At 42.8% G+C, this 19691-nt stretch overlaps 1 protein-coding gene across 4 annotated transcripts in view; it reads left to right on the top strand.

Moving 5' to 3' along the window:
* Positions 1 to 19691, top strand: part of dscam (Down syndrome cell adhesion molecule) — a 306034-nt gene that overhangs the window by 229766 nt on the left and 56577 nt on the right. For all 4 annotated transcript variants that reach the window (XM_031895759.1, XM_018091117.2, XM_031895760.1 and 1 more), the window contains 4 exon segments: positions 2530 to 2683; positions 9164 to 9281; positions 14702 to 14865; positions 16697 to 16795. In XM_031895759.1, the coding sequence (XP_031751619.1) occupies positions 2530 to 2683; positions 9164 to 9281; positions 14702 to 14865; positions 16697 to 16795 (535 nt within the window).

Below are 19691 nucleotides of genomic sequence, written 5' to 3' on the forward strand. Positions count from 1 at the left end.
ATACACATCCTCACTGTAGGGATGGGTAACTTACACAACCCACATAAACAGGGATAAATAGGCCCTATGATCGGTGTGTGTTGGTGGTCAAATATATATATGGTAAGTTCATATACAAATGCAGAAACTGAGCACAATGACTGTTGCAGCCAAACATGGCGGAGGCCCTGTCACTAAGGTGCCACCAAGGGCTGCACATCCATAAATATCAGCTATGGGGATATGGTGAGAGCCACGGGTCACATGTTCGTTGGTTTATCGGAAAGCTTTAAGAAACACGAGCACTTACAAAGCCTTCTAGCTAATGATCTCATAGAGCAACTTCATTTACTAAATGGCAACCGGGTTCCATTAGCGGTTGACAGCACGTGAATGGCTTTTGTAGTAAACACACATTGATTTCATAGCGTGCATTGATTGTCACCGAGGGGCTCATTTTTTTTTTTGTTTATCTACAATGTAAGTTTATCCAGTTAATTGGAAATATATAAAACATTTAACATATGTTTTTTCCTATTTCATTATAAAATTGTAAAACGGGCATTTTTGCACATAGATCAAGTATATAAGTGTGAATGGGTAAAGCAATTACAAAGATAAAAAGGGTCAAATACAGACAATGTGCAGCGTGCAAAGCAGTTTTTGGATGCAAATTGCCATGTTTCTTTTTTACCCACAATGCAGCGTGACCTCTGCAATGTATTTGACTGGGAGTATGACCTCCATTTGCGGTGTGTTCTTATCACTGGGGTCTTCAGATTGGTCGATAAGGGCACAGATTTGCCACTGGGTCAAGTACTCCAACCGTGCAACATGTAGTATATTGTGTATATTGCGTCACTGTGCTTGTCCCCACACATTGATAGATAATTAGACATTATTTGCTTTGGTTCATGATGGAACTCGAAGTGTGTTGGGAGCAATAGGTGGGTCACCCATTCTGTGCCTTCATACCTTACTCTAAGGCAACCCCTTCTTAAAAAAAGGCTGTTATTGTTTATTATATTTAATAAGCAGTGCCGGAGAAGACTAGTGCCAGAGTAATCCCTTCCCCGTACCCCTGCTCCATTCCACCACCGCATCGCAATACAATCATTTAACAACCCATTGCCTATGAATTGGAATATTGATTTGACCTTGGATTTGCTGTCTAGGCACAAACAGAGCAAGTCCAATAAAGTTCTGTAAATATTTGTCCGGATAATTGATGTTACCTTCCACAGTGTACATAGACCTGGCATGTGTGTGTTATTGTATAACAGCCAAATGTATCAATATTTTATAATGTACAGACATTTACTTTCAGTTGTGATGGATATAGATGTTTATACAGCAATGGGCTCTCTGATCAAGTCATGGTGGATACCATGTGTATTTCTTCATTTTTTGTGGCATATCCGAAATGCATTTAAACCAGCCAAGGGTGTACCTATCTATGTTTGGTGTAGTGGGGGTTCTGGGACTGTTTTTGCCCTAAATGCACGAAAAGAGACAAGGATGTATGATGGCGGTACCCGTGTTTGATTGAATGCAGGGTGGGGTATATTTGTCAGTCTGGCAGGGAAGGGTGGGGTACGGTTACTGTGGCACCCACGATGGTCCGGGTCCCCATTTTGGTCTCCAGAATTAGTGCCTTTGCAACCATCTGCCCTGAGTTCCCATTGGTATATTTAAGGATATTATTCAGTATTATCAATCACCATAGACATCTGATCTTTTATAAGCATTTGGTTTAGTCCTTGGTGTGTTGGGAGGTTCCTATTGGGGTGGTCAGGGCCGGAACTAGGGGTAGGCAGAAGAGGCAGCTGCCTAGGGCGCAACGATTGGAGGGCACCAGGCAGGAGCCTCTCCTGCCTACCCCTAGTACTACTTTGTCATTGCCTCCGCCGCTTGTTATTAGCGGCTGAGGCAATGACCGATCTAATTGCCCCCCCCCCTGCACCACCTTCTGTGCTTTGGTGCGCATGCGCCGTTCGGGGGGGCGGGGAGGTGGGCGGAGTTGGCCGACCGGGTTGCCTAGGGCACCCGGTCGGCTTGGCCCGCCCCTGGGGTTGGTGCATATGTATGTATGTATGTATGTATAACTTTATTTATAAAGTGCTACTTATGTACCCAGCGCTGTACAGTAGGATACATTAATACAAACAGGGGGTTATTAAGATAATAATAGATAAATACAAAGTATAACAATAAATACAGATAAATACAAGATACAGTTGCAATAAGTTAAGAGTCAAAGACACAAGAGGATGGAGGTCCCTGCCCCGTAGAGCTTACAATCTATATGGAAGGGGAACTAACAGACACAAATAGGCAAATATAAGTGCTGTAGGTCACAGTGGGTGACACTACAATATAAGTGCATATCATGTATTAGAATTTAATATGTTCCATTTCCCAGTGCATTGGTTTAATCACTTGGTGGGAGTCGGCAGGTAAGGAACCCATCATGGAGTTGGACTGAGCGTGCACTTACTGACATGTCTGCAGGAAAGCTCTTCCTAATGTTAAATGTGCTTTTCCTTTCAGGTAATCAGTGACTTTGAGGCTGCCCCTGATTCTTTTTTCTACCGAATACCAAGCTTGAGTCGGAACAGGCAATACAGTGTGTGGGTGGTAGCCGTAACGGCAGCGGGCCGTGGCAACAGCAGCGACATTATCACTGTGGAGCCAGTGGCTAAAGGTAATGTTGGGGTCCGCTCAACTACAGACCCCCCACTTCTCAGGATGTTTAGGCTGAAGCCATTTTGTGCAATGTTGTTTATCTGTGCAGAATAGAGTTTAGCATAGAACCTCACAGGGATCATGCAGATTAACCCAAATGGGCACATAGACATTAAAGGATACATCTAATCCTGTAGGCGGTTATGAATAATACATGGTGCTGGTTTCACTTTGGTCTGAAAATTAATACTGTCTGTAAAAATGACCCCTTTATTGGAGCTCCCTATAGATCCTCTCAGATCCTTGTCCGTGTCTTAAATGGGGGGTGGGCGTGTCCTAATGGTCCCTGCTGGAAGAACAGTAGGAGGGGGATAGCCAATGACAGCCCTGAAAACAGGCTTCAGTTCCCTATCAGGTCAGCCTAGCTGCTGATTGGTTCCTATCCTACAGTGCAATGTGCTAAGTGCCACTGGCCCCCCTGCACAGCCTGGGAAGGAGGCAGCAGGAAGTGGAACAGATGGGCGGGACTAGTGGGGGTTTTGGAGACATTTTCAATAAATCAGCCAGCAATACTACTTTTTAGAGCGCTTTCCTTCTGTACTTAGATGAGGAAAATTCATTGGCACAGTATTGTCTTTCACATCAAATGTCCATTGTTGAAGAAAAAATGGGGCCTTAGGCATTATTATAATTACCCCATTATATCAATGCCATTGTATTGTCTTCCCCAGAGGTACTAGTCAGTTGTCTTTAGGGGCTCCACAGAGGGGGCAACTGCCCTTGTTCCAGCACATAGTGTCTCCTCAATGGTAAGTATGCAAGGGTAATTTATATTGTAGGGCAGGGGACCCCAAGCTTTCTTACCCACAGTCAAATGTAAAAAGACTTGGAGAGCAACACAAGCACCATGAAAGATACCAAATAAGGGCTGTGATTGGCTATTAGGCAGCCTCTATGCACCCTATCAGCTTACAGGGGCTTTATTTGGTAGGAAATCTTGTTTTTATTCAACCAAAACTTGCCCCCAAGTCAGGAATTCAAAAATAACTCCCTGGTTTGGGGGCACTGAGAGCAACATCCAAGGGGTTGGGGAGCAACATGTTCCCCCCGAGCCACTGGTTGGGGATCCCTGTTGCAGAGCATAAGATAGCCTTGGATATATAGCCGCATCAATACTAATAAAGCCTGAAATGGTGCTGTAACAGGGATTCAGTTGTGCCCTGAATACTCCCTTACATATTAGGCAGTAATGTTTCATTGCGAGTGGCATGGAGCTAATGATTCTGGGAGATACTCAGGAACAGGGAATGTGCCGTGAATGGAATTATCAGCTTTACACCGGAATAGATTTGCCTGAATGCCTTTATGCACCCTGTCTCCTTTAGTAACTCTTGTCTCTCTCCCGTTCCCGCAAACCTTTTGCCTCCAGCCTTCACATTCATAATGGGAACCTTCCCAACAAGCTGTCTGTGCTAAAGCGCAATTACCGCGCGTTCCCTCTGGTGTAAATGGTGTGACTTAATCTCACCGGGAAATGTTTTTATAATACACACAAAAAAATGAAGAAATTATGTTTTGGGGTTTTTTTTTTAACTACACTTATGCACAGTAGTTCTTATTTCCTACCCAGAGGCATTCAATCCAGAAAGCCTAATTCTTGTGTTATGTTAGTAGAGGCGGGTGGGTGTCTTATCCGTGACATCTAAGCCGGGGGTCGCTGCTTTTAGCTGGAGTAATGGATAACCATGGCAGGGATTCGCTGCAGGGAAGCTCCCAGCGGCATCAGAATCTCATTATTACGCTCATTATTTTCACGGCAAACTAAAGCAGAGTGGCATCGGCAGAATGAAAGTTGAAAATCTTCTAAAGTGCCTGCGCGGGGATGATTTATGCCTCTCCTTGCAGAGACTCCACTTGTCTGCCATCGTGCTGTACAACCGAAAAACAAAACCTTGGTCATTAAGGAGAAAAGAACTCGGATTCTCACCGCTTGAAATGGGAAAAATTAAAACATAACCAAACGTGGTTCCAAGGAAACCGCTTGCAATTATACATGAGAAATGAAGTCTCAGCTCTGTGTGTAGTTTCACATGAGGCTGGATTCAATTAAATCCATATAATATATCCAGCGTCGGACTGGGCCCCTAACCTTACACCATGGGCCCACTCCCAAACTATTTTTTATCCATTTCTTAATCAGTCACTATTTTCCTATTTTTTTTTATCTTTACATACTATAGTCTATTCTTCTATATATTTAGTTGCTTTGTTCCCATAGAAAAATAAGTAATGACCATGAATTAGGCCAAATGGCTAGAAGCAGGAGGGCCTACTGACACCTGGCCCCACCGGGAATATTCCTGGTATCTCTGTGGGCCCGTCCGACACTGAATATATCTCTGCATAGAGCTTTACAAGGAGGAAAATAAAAGGGGGTACTTTATTGGCTCTTCCAGTAGTAACTGAGATGTTAATTGGTCATTCAAATGACTGGAGATTTGGCCACTTCTGACCACAGGGGCCATATACCATTGCCACAAGGGGGGGAAGATGATGCCCTTTGGGGCTCAGGGGTTGTTTCTGGGGCAATGGTTGCTGGATTATGTGCTCCACAATTTGGCCAGAGAGCAGCAAGGTGGCTCTTTAGTTACCACTTGCCCCAGGCAGGTAATTAGTATAGGGCTCCATAGTACCTTGTGCTTGTTACCACCCGCTAACTTGCACGCTAGTACCACCCACAGTCGGCCCCTCGTGATTGCAGCGCTGATAAAAACCGTAAGAGTCTCCCCGTAGCATCCATATTTCAGTGCCACAATAAAAGAATCGCACATTTCACCCATATCCATCGCTACGTCTTCTCTTGAGCTGAGAGTAATGATGGGCTTTCGTTTCTGAAGTCTGTTGTTTTTAGCCACATTTCCTAAACTGTTGGTTTGGTTTTGTTCCCAGTCAGCAAAGAGTCTTCATTTATAAATGTCCGGTGAAACGCAGATTAATGAGCAATCAATGCGTCCCCCTTCTGCTGGATGCAGCCCAGAAATCGAATGGTGGACAAGCAAGGTGCATTTTTATGACAGTGATGGATTCAGTCCTACAGTCTAAACCTTACACCTTAACAACCAAAGGAAAATGAAGATGCTGAAGCCACTGTCTGTAAATAAATCATTGGAAAGGATCTGGGAGGCTCATCAGGGGTTGGCTAGCAACAAGAAGCCTATCTTCCATCCCTGTGTGCTCCAAGAAATACGTTAGCCACACACCTGCTCCTATAAGCCTCTGGGCCCCTGTGTCAGTAGCCAACTAGTGGGGCACAAGGAATTGTTGGATCATTGGTTCTCCTGCCTGAATCAAACCCAAGTAGGGGACTTGCAAGGGAACGCTGATGTCCCCACCTCATTGAGCCATTGACAGAAAAAAATAAAACATTGTGGGCACTAAAAGCAAATTTCTGTTGATCATTTGCACTTATCACAGTACACTGTTTGTGTAAATAAGCCCTATAGAGTGACATTTAACCAAATGGTAGAAGTACCTGCCATTTGGCCATTGTAGATCGCAGAAGTTGCATATTAGGGATGAACCGAATCCACTATATTTGGATTCAGCCAAACCCTGAATCCTTCATAAAGGATTCGTCCAAATACTTAACCGAATCCTAATTTATATAATTTACAAATTAGGATACAGAAGGGCTAAAGAGCATACGGTGGAATATTTTCAGCTTCCGTGTTTGTGACAAAAAGTCATGTGATTTTAAAGATTCAGATCCAGTTCGGCCAGGAGCGTGGATTTATTCGAATCCGAATCCTGCTGATAAAGGCCGAATCTTGGCTGAATTCTGAACCGAATCCTGGATTGTGGCTGTGGCGTAACTTTATATACAGAAGACCCCATGGTCACTGGGGGGACCGGGCGGCACGATCTGCTGTACCTTAGCCCCCCCTCCCCGGCCCCTCTCCTACCTTAAATATAGTGCTGTGGTTGGACCAGGAGAAGGGGGCATGGAGGAGGGACTAGTCGCGCCAGGCCCTCTCAAAAGATTTTTCTGCAGGGGGCCTGTTGCCACCAAGATATGCTGCTGAGCTGTCGTATACATTTTAAGGCAAAAAAATAAAGAGAGTATTAAACATTTTCTTCAATTTAGGTAAACTCTTGGCAGTGATGCCAATTCAATGACAAATGTAGATGACCCTGCCTATTCCCCCCGTATGCCGATAGCGGCAGGGAAATAAATCGGCTACAGGTTTGATTTTTATGCCACCAAGGAAATCTGGCTCAAGCTTTCAATGAACAAATAAATGACCACTGAGGAAGCACCGCCAAAGGTGTAATTAGGGTGTAATAAAGTGCAACTGGTATTTGGCTCAGGATGATGGATTGTAAGCTCTGCGCCAAGGGCACTGCTGAGGGAGTGGCACAATGTGCTTGTCAGATAGAGAAGCCTGTGTGGGTAATGCTGAGAGAACTCCTGCTGCGTAGGCACCACCTTCAGATTAGCCAAAGGACACAGGGACATGGGAAACAAAGGTCTCACCTTAAATAATTCATGTTGTGCGAGTGGGGCTTTTTTTCTCATATATATTTATATATTTCTGGAAATGCTAACGTATTTTGCCAGGCACCATGCAGAGAATATTTTCCCTTTCTTACATCGTTTGGCTTCCCTGCCCTCGGGGACAGGCTTGTGTGGAAAATCACCCTCTTGATAATAATTTAGGCTGAGATAAATAGCTTAATAATATGCCTGGGATTGTTTGGGGAGGGAGAAACACACACACATTTCACATTTTAATTGACCTTCTGAGTTGTGCCTTTTTTAATGTTAGATTTAGCATTAATTTCTTTAGTAATTGCATGTTTTTATTAGATTTGTTACTCAGATACATCAGAGTTTTAATGGTGCTTTTTATGTAACTTGACCTTTTGCAAAAAACATTCTCTGCTGAAAAAAGGCAAAAGGAAAGGGAAAATAACCAGGAAAGCCTTGGCTGAAGTAAGAGGGGATAAGAAAGAGGGGAATAAGGGCAAACATGGTTGTTCCAGTCCATGTAGAACAAGTTACAGCATTGATTTCCAACATTGCATAGATTGTATCAGTGTGACCTGCATCATGGACCTGATCCCAGAGTAAGAGATCCAGCCGTCGGCAGAGAGTCAGATGTTGTAGGTGCTTATATATATAAAGGAGATGTGGGAGCACTATGAAGCTTTTTAAGCCCAAGGAAATGTTCCTTATTCACCTAAACTAAGGCAAATGGTTTAGGCAGTTGGGTTTTAGTGCTTTTGTTTCTACTTAACCTCAGCCATTGCAGGTAGGGGAAGGGGCCATTATAATAGCTGTTATGCAGTGATGCCCTGTATTAGAGCTGTGTGTTTGGGAAGCTAAGTCCTTCCAGTTTCTGTGGGATCTTTAGCTCATTCTTTTAAAGACAAGAGGGTTAACACACTGAGGCGCTGGATGCAAGTGCAAAACAAAAATGCACCCCTTAATGGCTAGTCAAAAAGTAGTTGCTTCCAGGATCTGGCTGCAATCTATAACTAGTACCAACAGGCACAAGGCAGCCTTGTCCTTACTAACTTCCGAGGGATCAAGTACAGGGCTCTGTTGGCGTCTGTGTGCACTGGTGCGGCCTAACTTGCACATCTAAATGATGGGGAAGCCTATGTATTCATGGAGAGGGCCCTGCATTGCATTTTTTTTAGTAGGGGTTTTGGGTTTGGAGGCATTGTAGGGGATCAGTCAATCAAACCTTAGGGCTTAAGGATCTACAATATATGTATATATATATATATATATATATATATATATATATATATATATATATATATATATATATATATATATATATATATGTGAGGGAACAAATGTAAAAACGTTAGTTCACCCTTTTTGGCAATAAACAACTTTTTATTTTCATTTAAGACCTGTGAGTGCGACTGCTGAATTCTTTTTCTGTACGCTTTGCTGATTTTTTGCACCCAGGCGACCTTGACTGGTTTGTTTCGTGAGTGCCGGCAGCTTGGATTGCTATTGCTATATATATATATATATATATATATATATATGTGAGGGAACAAATGTAATTCTTCCCACCTCCAGTATAAGGATTCTAGCTGCCTCTATAGCAGATTTGTAGATTTTGTTCCTTACTCATTGTTGCAGCGGAACAGATATTGTTATTGAATGCAACAATTCACTACTTCCCTGATAATATTTTTATATTCTTTACAGTATACTTTACAATTATGTAGGAATCCAGATTTTTCTTTAAGTTTTAGTCATTATCACCTTCACCAATTTTTTTGTGCTGCTTTGAATTACTTGCAGGCCATGTGGGAAAAAATAGTTTTTCCTGGCACATCAAAATAGAATTCTGACTCAGACATGTGAAATGAATAGCAGAAAATAAACAGTCTATTGTGCCGCGTTCCCTGGGAGCCCCAACAGATGATGGTAGGGTCCCTTTGCAATACTGACGCAACTCTCATCTGCCCCCAGCTCCGGCTCGGATCTTAACGTTCAGTGGTACCGTCACAACTCCATGGATGAGAGATATCGTCCTGCCTTGCAAAGCTGTCGGGGACCCCTCTCCTACTGTCAAGTGGATGAAGGAAAGGTAACCGGCAACTAAATGTATTACCTGCTTCTACATTTTGTCAAAGTGGTTCATGAAATCAGAGATACAATCTTTGCACCAGTCCTGTTGGCCCGCGGCTGGGAGCATTTACTGGCCATGTGTTTGATAGCCAACATTGAACAGGTTGCTGTTGGTTATTACACCAGGTGCATCTTTTGTTACATCACCTTTACAGTCTTAAAGGAACAGTTCAGTGTAAAAATGAAACTGGATAAAAAAGACAAACTGCGCAAAAGAAAAAATGTTTTCAATATAGTTAGTTAGGCAAAAATGTCATCTATAAAGGCTGGAGTGGGCAGATGTCTAACATAATGGCCAGAACACTACTTCCTGCATTACAGCTCTCTAAGCTGTTAGCAGTCAGTAACCAATCAGTGACTTAACTCTCTAACCTCTTAGTCAGTCAGTGACTTTAGTGGGGGGCACATGGGACATAACTGTCAGTTAGTGTGTGAGCATACAGGTCAGATTCAAATGCAAACTAACTGACAGCTATGTCCCATACCGCCCCCCCACTAAAGTCACTGGGGGTCATTTATCAAAAATGGACAAAATTGCCCACGGGCAGTAACCCTTGGAAACCAATCAAAGTGCTGCATTCATTGTTCTACCTGCAGCTTACTAGAAAAAGCAACTTGCTGATTGGTTGCTATGGCCCACGTGCAAATTTGCCCGGTGTTGATAAATGAGCCCCACTGACTTACTAAGAGATTAGAGAGCTGTAAAGCAGGAAGTAGTGTTCTGGCTATTATTTTAGACATCTGCCCACTCCAGCCTTTATAGATGAAATTTTTGCCTAACGAACTATATTACAAATATCTGTTATTTTACCCAGTTTCATTTTTATACTGAGCTGTTCCTTTAAAATAGAATGATGCTTTTTCAGCTAAATTCTAGTTTAAAGTTGATCTTTATTTTGCTTCTTTCATGTAAACACGCAGCCACCTTTCAGCTGGCCAATCCCACACTAACCATGCGTATACACGTTAACTAAACCCATGCACAAGTGCTGCAGTGTTGGAATTCTGCCTTTGGTTAAATAAACATGCACTTTGTGTCCATTTGTTGCACCGCACATTGAGCACACGTGTTAGTGAATGCGAATTCCAGGGCGTTGCACCCCTCATTGTATTATTGCCGTAAGTAAAACCTTTGCTTAGAAGCTTAGAAACTGCACTGGCAGAATATAAGGGTTCCATTCCTTCCATGCATAATCACATGAAACATTGAAATGACTTTTTTCTTATTTATATTATTCTCTACTCACTGGGCTGGAACCAGATAGAAAAATAAAGTTGCAGGAAGTCATTTAAGAAGCGCTAATTGCAAAGTTAATTAAAAGTTACTAGGAGACAGTGTTTGCATGTGTTGTGTAATACAAATGGACTCATGAGCATGGCTCTCTGCACTGAATGGTATATTCCAGCTTCTATCTAATGCTGAGAGCTTTAGTGCAAAAAGCACCAGTGGGTAACTCATTAAGTTGGATTTTCCCCCAACCCCCAACTTAATGACCCTCTTAATCCCATTATAAAGACCTATATAACATATCCATAAACTAGAGCCAGTGTTTAAGGGGTTGTAAACCCAATCATAACACTGTCCCACTGCGCCCCCTAGTTTTGCTATGGGAGTTGGTGAAAAACATAATTATAGATGCAAGGAAATAAGCTAATAAAACAGTACCTGTACTTGATCCCAACTAAGATATAATTACCCCTTATTGGGGGCAGAACAGCCCTATTGGGTTTATTTCATGGTTAAATGATTCCCTTTTCTCTGTAATAATAAAACAGTACCTGTACTTGATCCCAACTAAGATATAATTACCCCTTATTGGGGGCAGAACAGCCCTATTGGGTTTATTTCATGGTTAAATGATTCCCTTTTCTCTGTAATAATAAAACAGTACCTGTACTTGATCCCAACTAAGATATAATTACCCCTTATTGGGGGCAGAACAGCCTTATTGGGTTTATTTCATGGTTAAATGATTCCCTTTTCTCTGTAATAATAAAACAGTACCTGTACTTGATCCCAACTAAGATATAATTACCCCTTATTGGGGCAGAACAGCCCTATTGGGTTTATTTAATGGTTAAATGATTCCCTTTTCTCTGTAATAATAAAACAGTACCTGTACTTGATCCCAACTAAGATATAATTACCCCTTATTGGGGCAGAACAGCCCTATTGGGTTTATTTAATGGTTAAATGATTCCCTTTTCTCTGTAATAATAAAACAGTACCTGTACTTGATCCCAACTAAGATATAATTACCCCTTATTGGGGGCAGAACAGCCCTATTGGGTTTATTTTGAAGATCCAAATTACAGAAAGATAATGGGTCCTATACCTGTACTAAAAGTTAGCATGAAGGGGAACTATCTCTTTAAAAGAACAGTTTGCACATAACGACCTTTGCTGCTGTCCTTATCATTCCTGAACATGGTAACGGCTTTGACATTTCCAACCTGTGCTGCAGAAGGCATTGCCGTGGGTCAGGGATGGGACAAATAAGCGGAGGACACGTTGGAGGACTCAGTATGATAAATATAGCCATGCCCCCCAAAGATCCCTATCAACTGTACCAAGATTCACAAGTTCAGAGTGAACTCTCAGCTTAGGGAGAGAAAAGCCCCCCTTGCCAGCAGATATCATTGCAACCCCGGGAGCGGCCGATCAGTCTGCTGTTCTTTGGGCTGAGTGGCTGCTGATGGGGAGACAGGAGAAGCACAGGCAGCAAGTTCTGCACTGACATCACTGTGTAAACATTTACTGTGTGATAGTGCTGCTGGGGGCTCTGCGAGAGGCAAATGTCACCTTGGAATGCTCTGCGCAACGTACGTGCTTCTCACTTATACTGGTTACATGCTGCATAGGCTTGTCCTCCAGCTCATCAGGCGCCATGTCTTTATTAAATGACCAACATACAAGGAACCAAAGTATTCTTTCCGAACCTAGTGGGTTATATAGTAACGTGGGCAAGGATTAAAGGGACAGCTCAGTGTAAAAATGGAACTGGGTAAAATAGACAGACTCGCCAAATAAATAATATGTGTAATATAGTTAGTTAGGCACAAATGTCATCTATAAAGGCTGGAGTGGGCAGATGTCTAACGTAATAGCCAGAACACTACTTCCTGCTTTCAGCTCTCTAACCTCACAGTTAGTCAGTGACTTTAGCGGGGGCCACATGGGACATAACTGTCAGTTAGTTTGTGAGCCCGCAGGTCAGATTCAAAAGCAAACTAACTGACAGTTATGTCTCATATGGCCCCCCCTCACCTTACTGATTGGTTACTGACTGCTAACAGCTTAGAGAGCTGCAAAGGAGGAAGTAGTGTTCTGGCTATTATGTTAGACATCTGCCCACTGCAGCCTTTATAGCTTTTTGCCACTAAAGGTGGCCATACACGGGCCGATTGTAGCTGCCGATATCGGTCCCTTGGACTGATGTAGGGGAGATAACGACTGGCTTGCCCGAACGATATCTGGCCTGAAATCGGCCAGATATCGATCGGGCAGGTTAGAAAATTTAGTCAGATCGGGGACTGCATCGGCTCATTGATGTGGTCCCCGAACCGACTTTGCCTATACCCTTCGTTATAATTCGTTTGTTTGGCCCCAGGGCCAAACGACTGAATTAGCCTAAATTCCCCCGATATCACCCACCCGTAGGTGGGGATAGAAGATCTTTACATGTATGGTGCCTTTACTATATTGAAAACATTTTTTATTTAGCGCAGTCTGTCTATTTTACCCAGTTTCATTTTTACACTGAACTGTTGCTTTAAGGGGATGCAGTTCATACTTTATTTACAACATTGCACCAAATGATTTGAAGCTGCAGAAGTCTGAGGCACAACCGGGTTACCCGAGGGCATCTCAGGGTACTTCACTTGTGCGTAAAGGTCCCGTAAGGCTCTCGGTTGTCTGCTTTACTGGCCAGATGGAGCCATTCGTCTGTTCCATTGGTACGGAGCTGCTGAGGAATGAATTAGCGGAGATGATGGATGGGCTGCATATGGCAGCTATCCAATCTAACTGCTAAATTAACTGTATCACTTGCTCTATAGTCTCACTGATAGATATGGGTCGTGCCTGGCCATGAATATTTACTGCTTCCTCGGATATAATTTAAAACTAATGAAATCTCAAATACCTCAAATCAAATCTGTTCTTGGCATCAGTGATTTAACATGTTTTGGCTGTCAGAAGCCCAACACAAGGCTCTTAAAGGGATACCGACAGCTTATAGTAGGGGTCACAATTTGATTCCAGAAATACAAGGGGAAGTAGGAAGGCTAATTTGCTGCTGATCTGGCCGTGTCTAGCTACTCATTCATTCTTCCAGGTGCCTGCATCTCCCCAGGGTCATCAAATGGCAAAGCTACCATACCCATGGCACAGAAACCACATTCTGATCCTAAATATTTATATCTGGTTATGAATATATACTGTACTGCTGTTCATTATTTAGGAATGAATTTATGATTATGTCCCTTTCTCAGTCCTTATGTCCCATTCTCAGCCCTTATGTCCCATTCTCAGCCCTTATGTCCCATTCTCAGTCCTTATGTCCCATTCTCAGCCCTTATGCCCCTTTCTCAGCCCTTATGTCCCTTTCTCGGCCCTTATGTCCCATTCTCAGCCCTTATGTCCCATTCTCAGCCCTTATGTCCCTTTTTCAGCCCTTATGTCCCTTTCTCGGCCCTTATGTCCCTTTCTCAGCCCTTATGTCCCTTTCTCGGCCCTTATGTCCCATTCTCAGCCCTTATGTCCCATTCTCAGCCCTTATGTCCCATTCTCAGCCCTTATGTCCCATTCTCAGTCCTTATGTCCCATTCTCAGCCCTTATGTCCCATTCTCAGCCCTTATGTCCCATTCTCAGCCCTTATGTCCCTTTCTCAGCCCTTATGTCCCTTTCTCAGCCCTTATGTCCCTTTCTCAGCCCTTATGTCCCATTCTCAGTCCTTATGTCCCTTTCTCGGCCCTTATGTCCCATTCTCGGCCCTTATGTCCCATTCTCAGTCCTTATGTCCCATTCTCGGCCCTTATGTCCCATTCTCGGCCCTTATGTCCCATTCTCAGCCCTTATGTCCCATTCTCAGCCCTTATGTCCCATTCTCAGCCCTTATGTCCCATTCTCAGCCCTTATGTCCCATTCTCAGCCCTTATGTCCCATTCTCAGCCCTTATATCCCTGCAGTGGACCATACAATATTTAGATAAAGGGGAGCAATGCATTATATAACAAAGAACCCATAAAACCTCAGACAGAAGGCCAAGCGAGCCCCACTGAGGAATATGTGCCTAGCTATGCTTTTGCTTTCCCCAGGCGTGCCTTATTTTGATTGTAATTCCTTTAATTTATGACTTTTGTTTTCTGTGAGGTAGTAACGGGACACCCAGTCTAGTCATGATTGATGGGCGAAGAAGTATCTACAGCAACGGAAGTTTCATCATCCGCACGGTCAAAGCCGAGGATTCTGGCTACTACAGCTGCATTGCCACCAACAGCTGGGGATCTGATGAGATTGTGCTGAATCTCCAAGTGCAAGGTAAGCCCCCCGTACACCTACACCTTCACTGACCCATAGTTATGGGGGAACCCTACCATCTGTGTGCATTAATCAGCAATAACTTATACAGCTTTATTATCCTCATAACAGTGTTCCATTTTTAAGATAAGCCACTTTCTTATCTAACTAAATGGCAAATATACAATAAATCAGACTTTGCTTGTCCAGGTTTAGAACCTGGGGCCTCGTTGATAAAGCACTAGGCCAGATTAAGTGAAGGTTGAACCCTTTATTGAAATGGCCATTATTTACATGGCTCCCTGTGGGTTCCAAGCTGTACCTGCAGGCCAGCAGTCCACATGGGGCTGCCAAATAGCCAATCACAGCCCTTATTTGGCCCCCAATGAACTTCTTTCATGCTTGTGTGGCTCCCCAACACTTTTTACATCTGAGTGTGGCTCACAACTAATAAAGGTTGGGGATCCCTGCCATAGTGAGTAGCCCTATGCAGCTTATATTCTGGCCCTGCCGTCTATGGATTCTGTCACCTGTCATTATTCCTCTTTTATCCCCATTCTGTAGTCACGCAATATTTTTTTATTGTCACTTGTTTCTTTAAAGGACCAGTAACACACACAAACAAAGGGGTTGAATGTATTTAAATACAGGTTTATTGTGTTCCAGTTAACACGGGAAAAAAATACCAATACATGGTCTGTGATCTATGGCATTTTCTATTGTGTTTTGCTGGCAAGTCTTTGCACTCTAGCACCATCTAGAGGCAGGATTTAACACTCAAAAAATGGTGTCTGGACATGATGAGAGAAAATATAAAAACCTCCTGGCTGCATCTGTATATTGTAATATTACCGTGCACTGCTACAAATAGTGTTTTTACTTCTACAGATAATATCAATAAGCTGCTGTGTAGCCAAGGCAGCTGTTCAAGTAGAAATTGAGCTATAGGACGCTCATATTTATTAATATTGTCCCTTTAATATTTTCAAATTCATATATATTTTGTTGCGTAAAAGTGGCCTTGGTTTGATAATATGCAGTTTACAGTTCATGCAGCACCATTGGGAGGTGGTTCGGTAAAATTCTGCGCAGTATGGGCCTCATTTGCAAGCTACACATACACTGCATTAATGATATGGCAGGGAATGCATTCTGGCTGATACAGTTACGGTTTCATTTATTCTGCTTTGGAACCATGTCAGCTGGTGTCCTCTTCCACATGAAGGCAATGCTGTGTTTCCTCAACATACACCATGTTCCCATCTCTCTATAAAAATATATTGCATAAACAGCTCATATGTAAAGCCCTGCTTCATCTAAATAAACCATTTTCATATAAATATAATTTTTAGTAGTATGTGCCATTGGGTAATCCTAAATAGGAAACTGCCATTTTACATACTAAGGGCCGCCCCCTGGGATCATAGGATTCACAGTGCACACAAACAAGCCAAGGCACACATACATGCTAGGCCCCATCAGCCAATGAATGGGCAGAGTTCTGTCTTTTACTCCCACACTACTTCCTGTTACAGTTAGAGCTGCATCACTTCCTGTCAGCTGATCTCTGAGGGAGCACACAGCCCATCACTAAATGGCGGCTCAAGGGAAAGGATGTAAAAGGGCAATATTTACTGATATATATATTCCAGTTTGGGGAGATTCTTTAATAGGCCACTTAACATAATATAAACTATCTGTTGGCTACGTATTCATTCTGGGGGTGTAGTTTTCCTTTAAAACATATTTCTTATTCATTAAGATGCTTCAGTGGTTGCAATGATATATATGGTTCAGATCAAACAAAACATCCTGGTTAATTCATATTTTAACCATTTTAATTCCTATTCAGTACCACCTGACCAGCCGCGGCTCACCGTGTCCAAAACCACCTCTTCCTCCATCACCCTTTCCTGGACTCCTGGGGACAATGGTGGAAGCTCCATCAGAGGTAACACGAGGCATTCAATTATTTACAAAGGAAGCGATGGATTCAGCCTAACCCAGCAAGCTGTGATCTGGGGGGAGCAGTAGAAATGTGCAGTGCGCAGCAGTACTAAGTAAATGCTGGAGATTTATTTACACCTACCAAATAAATCATTGCAATGTTTTGCTCATAGCAGACTGCCCTTTATATACTCCCATCAAGGCAAGCCTGCTGGTTGGTTTGCAGTGAGCAAAATAAAAGTAGCATTTAATAAAATGGGATCTAATTATGGACAGTATTACAGCCTACAGCAACCAATCGGCATTTGCTGGTCTCCATTTATATTTCTAAAACAATACCGTCAAGGAAAAACATGTTTTTTTCAAAACCCATCAGTTAATAGAGCTTCTCCAGCAGCCCCATGGGGCTAGCCATATTCTTCATTTCCCAGGGTGCCACAGCCATGTGATCTGTGCTCTGATAAACTTCACTCACACTTTACTGCTGCGCTGCAAGTTGGAGTGATATCCGTCCCCCCTCACCCCCAGCAGCCAATCAGCAGAACAATGGGAAGGGAGCAAGATAGCAGCTCCCAGTAGGTATCAGAATAGCACTCAATAGTAAGAAATCCAAGTCCGGCTTGGGACTCCTCCAGTTACATGGGAGTAGGAGAAACAATAGGTTAGCTGAAAGCAGTTCTAATGTGTAGCGCTGACTCCTTCTGAAAGCTCAGACTCAGGCACACTTTACTGCTGCGCTGCAAGTTGGAGTGATATCCCCCCCCTCACCCCCAGCAGCCGATCAGCAGAACAATGGGAAGGGAGCAAGATAGCAGCTCCCAGTAGGTATCAGAATAGCACTCAATAGTAAGAAATCCAAGTCCGGCTTGGGACTCTTCCAGTTACATGGGAGTAGGAGAAACAATAGGTTAGCTGAAAGCAGTTCTAATGTGTAGCGCTGACTCCTTCTGAAAGCTCAGACTCAGGCACACTTTACTGCTGCGCTGCAAGTTGGAGTGATATCCCCCCCCCTCACCCCCAGCAGCCAATCAGCAGAACAATGGGAAGGGAGCAAGATAGCAGCTCCCAGTAGGTATCAGAATAGCACTCAATAGTAAGAAATCCAAGTCCGGCTTGGGACTCTTCCAGTTACATGGGAGTAGGAGAAACAATAGGTTAGCTGAAAGCAGTTCTAATGTGTAGCGCTGACTCCTTCTGAAAGCTCAGACTCAGGCACACTTTACTGCTGCGCTGCAAGTTGGAGTGATATCCCCCCCCCTCACCCCCAGCAGCCGATCAGCAGAACAATGGGAAGGGAGCAAGATAGCAGCTCCCAGTAGGTATCAGAATAGCACTCAATAGTAAGAAATCCAAGTCCGGCTTGGGACTCCTCCAGTTACATGGGAGTAGGAGAAACAATAGGTTAGCTGAAAGCAGTTCTAATGTGTAGCGCTGGCTGAAAGCTCAGACTCAGGCACAAGGCACTGAGATGGCGCCTACACACCAATATTACAGCTACAAATACATTTGTTGGTTCAAGAATAAAAGGTTAAATGGCAGAGGGAATTATTTGCAAATAAAAATTATTTAGAAATAAAAAGTACCACATTACATTAATGTTAAAAACAATAAAAAGTGTGTGTGTTTTTGCCCAGTAACTGGGGGAACTTGTTTGGGCACAGACAGAAAAGAAATAGACGGATGGAATGGCCCTGACAGCTCTAACTATTTCTTTATTAATGTCCCTAATGCCATATACTGGCTCAGCTTCCCAGATAAAGGACTTGGGGAGTCGCTGGCTCTTACCCCTGACAAGAGTGAATGAATGAGCCATAACTATTCCTCTGCTTTGTTGCTCCCCAGAATGAGATTATTTATTTTTAGAGTGGCAATTTACTATCGAGATGATAGCTTTGTTCAGACGGGTGAGAATATATTCTTGTGCTAGCAAATCATATCATGGAATCTGCTGATAAGCCAAAGAGTGCGCCCACGGTATGCTCGCTCAGTCCTTTATACACTGCTCTTATAGGGGGGGGGGGGGGGCTTGTGGCTGATCCATCAGAGGTTTAATCATCTTTATATCATAGTTTGTAAGCCTATTTAGTGTTACATCACTGTCTTATTGTTTCATAGACCAAGGAAAAGTCTATAAGTAACTATTAAAGAAGCTGTACATTACTAAGACAGTCATTAGCAACACACAATTATTAATCCAGTTCAATTAATAGGCAGCCAAATACATTTTATGAAAGTAATATCTTTAAACATGTGATATTGTTGTATTGGTCTATGTCTTAAATTGCTACACATTTGGGGGCAAATTTATAAAAAAAGGGGAAATCAGAGCTTTCCACTTACTTTCTATTCCTTCCTATGGGATTTGGAGAACCATGTTTATTACTGGGTGAACGTTAGAGTTTAACATTTAATAAGTACAATTCTAAAAATCCTATAGTAATACAGGTATGGGATCGATTATCCAGAAACACTTTATTCAGAAAACTCCGAATTATGGAAAGGCCATCTCCCATAGACTCCATTATAAGCAAATGATTCTCATTTTTAAAAATGGTTTCCTTTTTCTCTGCAATAATAAAACAGTACCTGTACTTGATCCCAACTAAGATATAATTACCCCTTATTGGGGCAGAACAGCCCTATTGGGTTTATTTAACGGTTAAATGATTCCCTTTTCTCTGTAATAATAAAACAGTACCTGTACTTGATCCCAACTAAGATATAATTACCCCTTATTGGGGGCAGAACAGCCCTATTGGGTTTATTTAATGGTTAAATGATTCCCTTTTCTCTGTAATAATAAAACAGTACCTGTACTTGATCCCAACTAAGATATAATTACCCCTTATTGGGGGCAGAACAGCCCTATTGGGTTTATTTAATGGTTAAATGATTCCCTT

The sequence above is a fragment of the Xenopus tropicalis genome, chromosome 2 (assembly GCF_000004195.4).
Source record: "Xenopus tropicalis strain Nigerian chromosome 2, UCB_Xtro_10.0, whole genome shotgun sequence".
Classification (NCBI taxonomy): Eukaryota; Metazoa; Chordata; class Amphibia; order Anura; family Pipidae; genus Xenopus; species Xenopus tropicalis.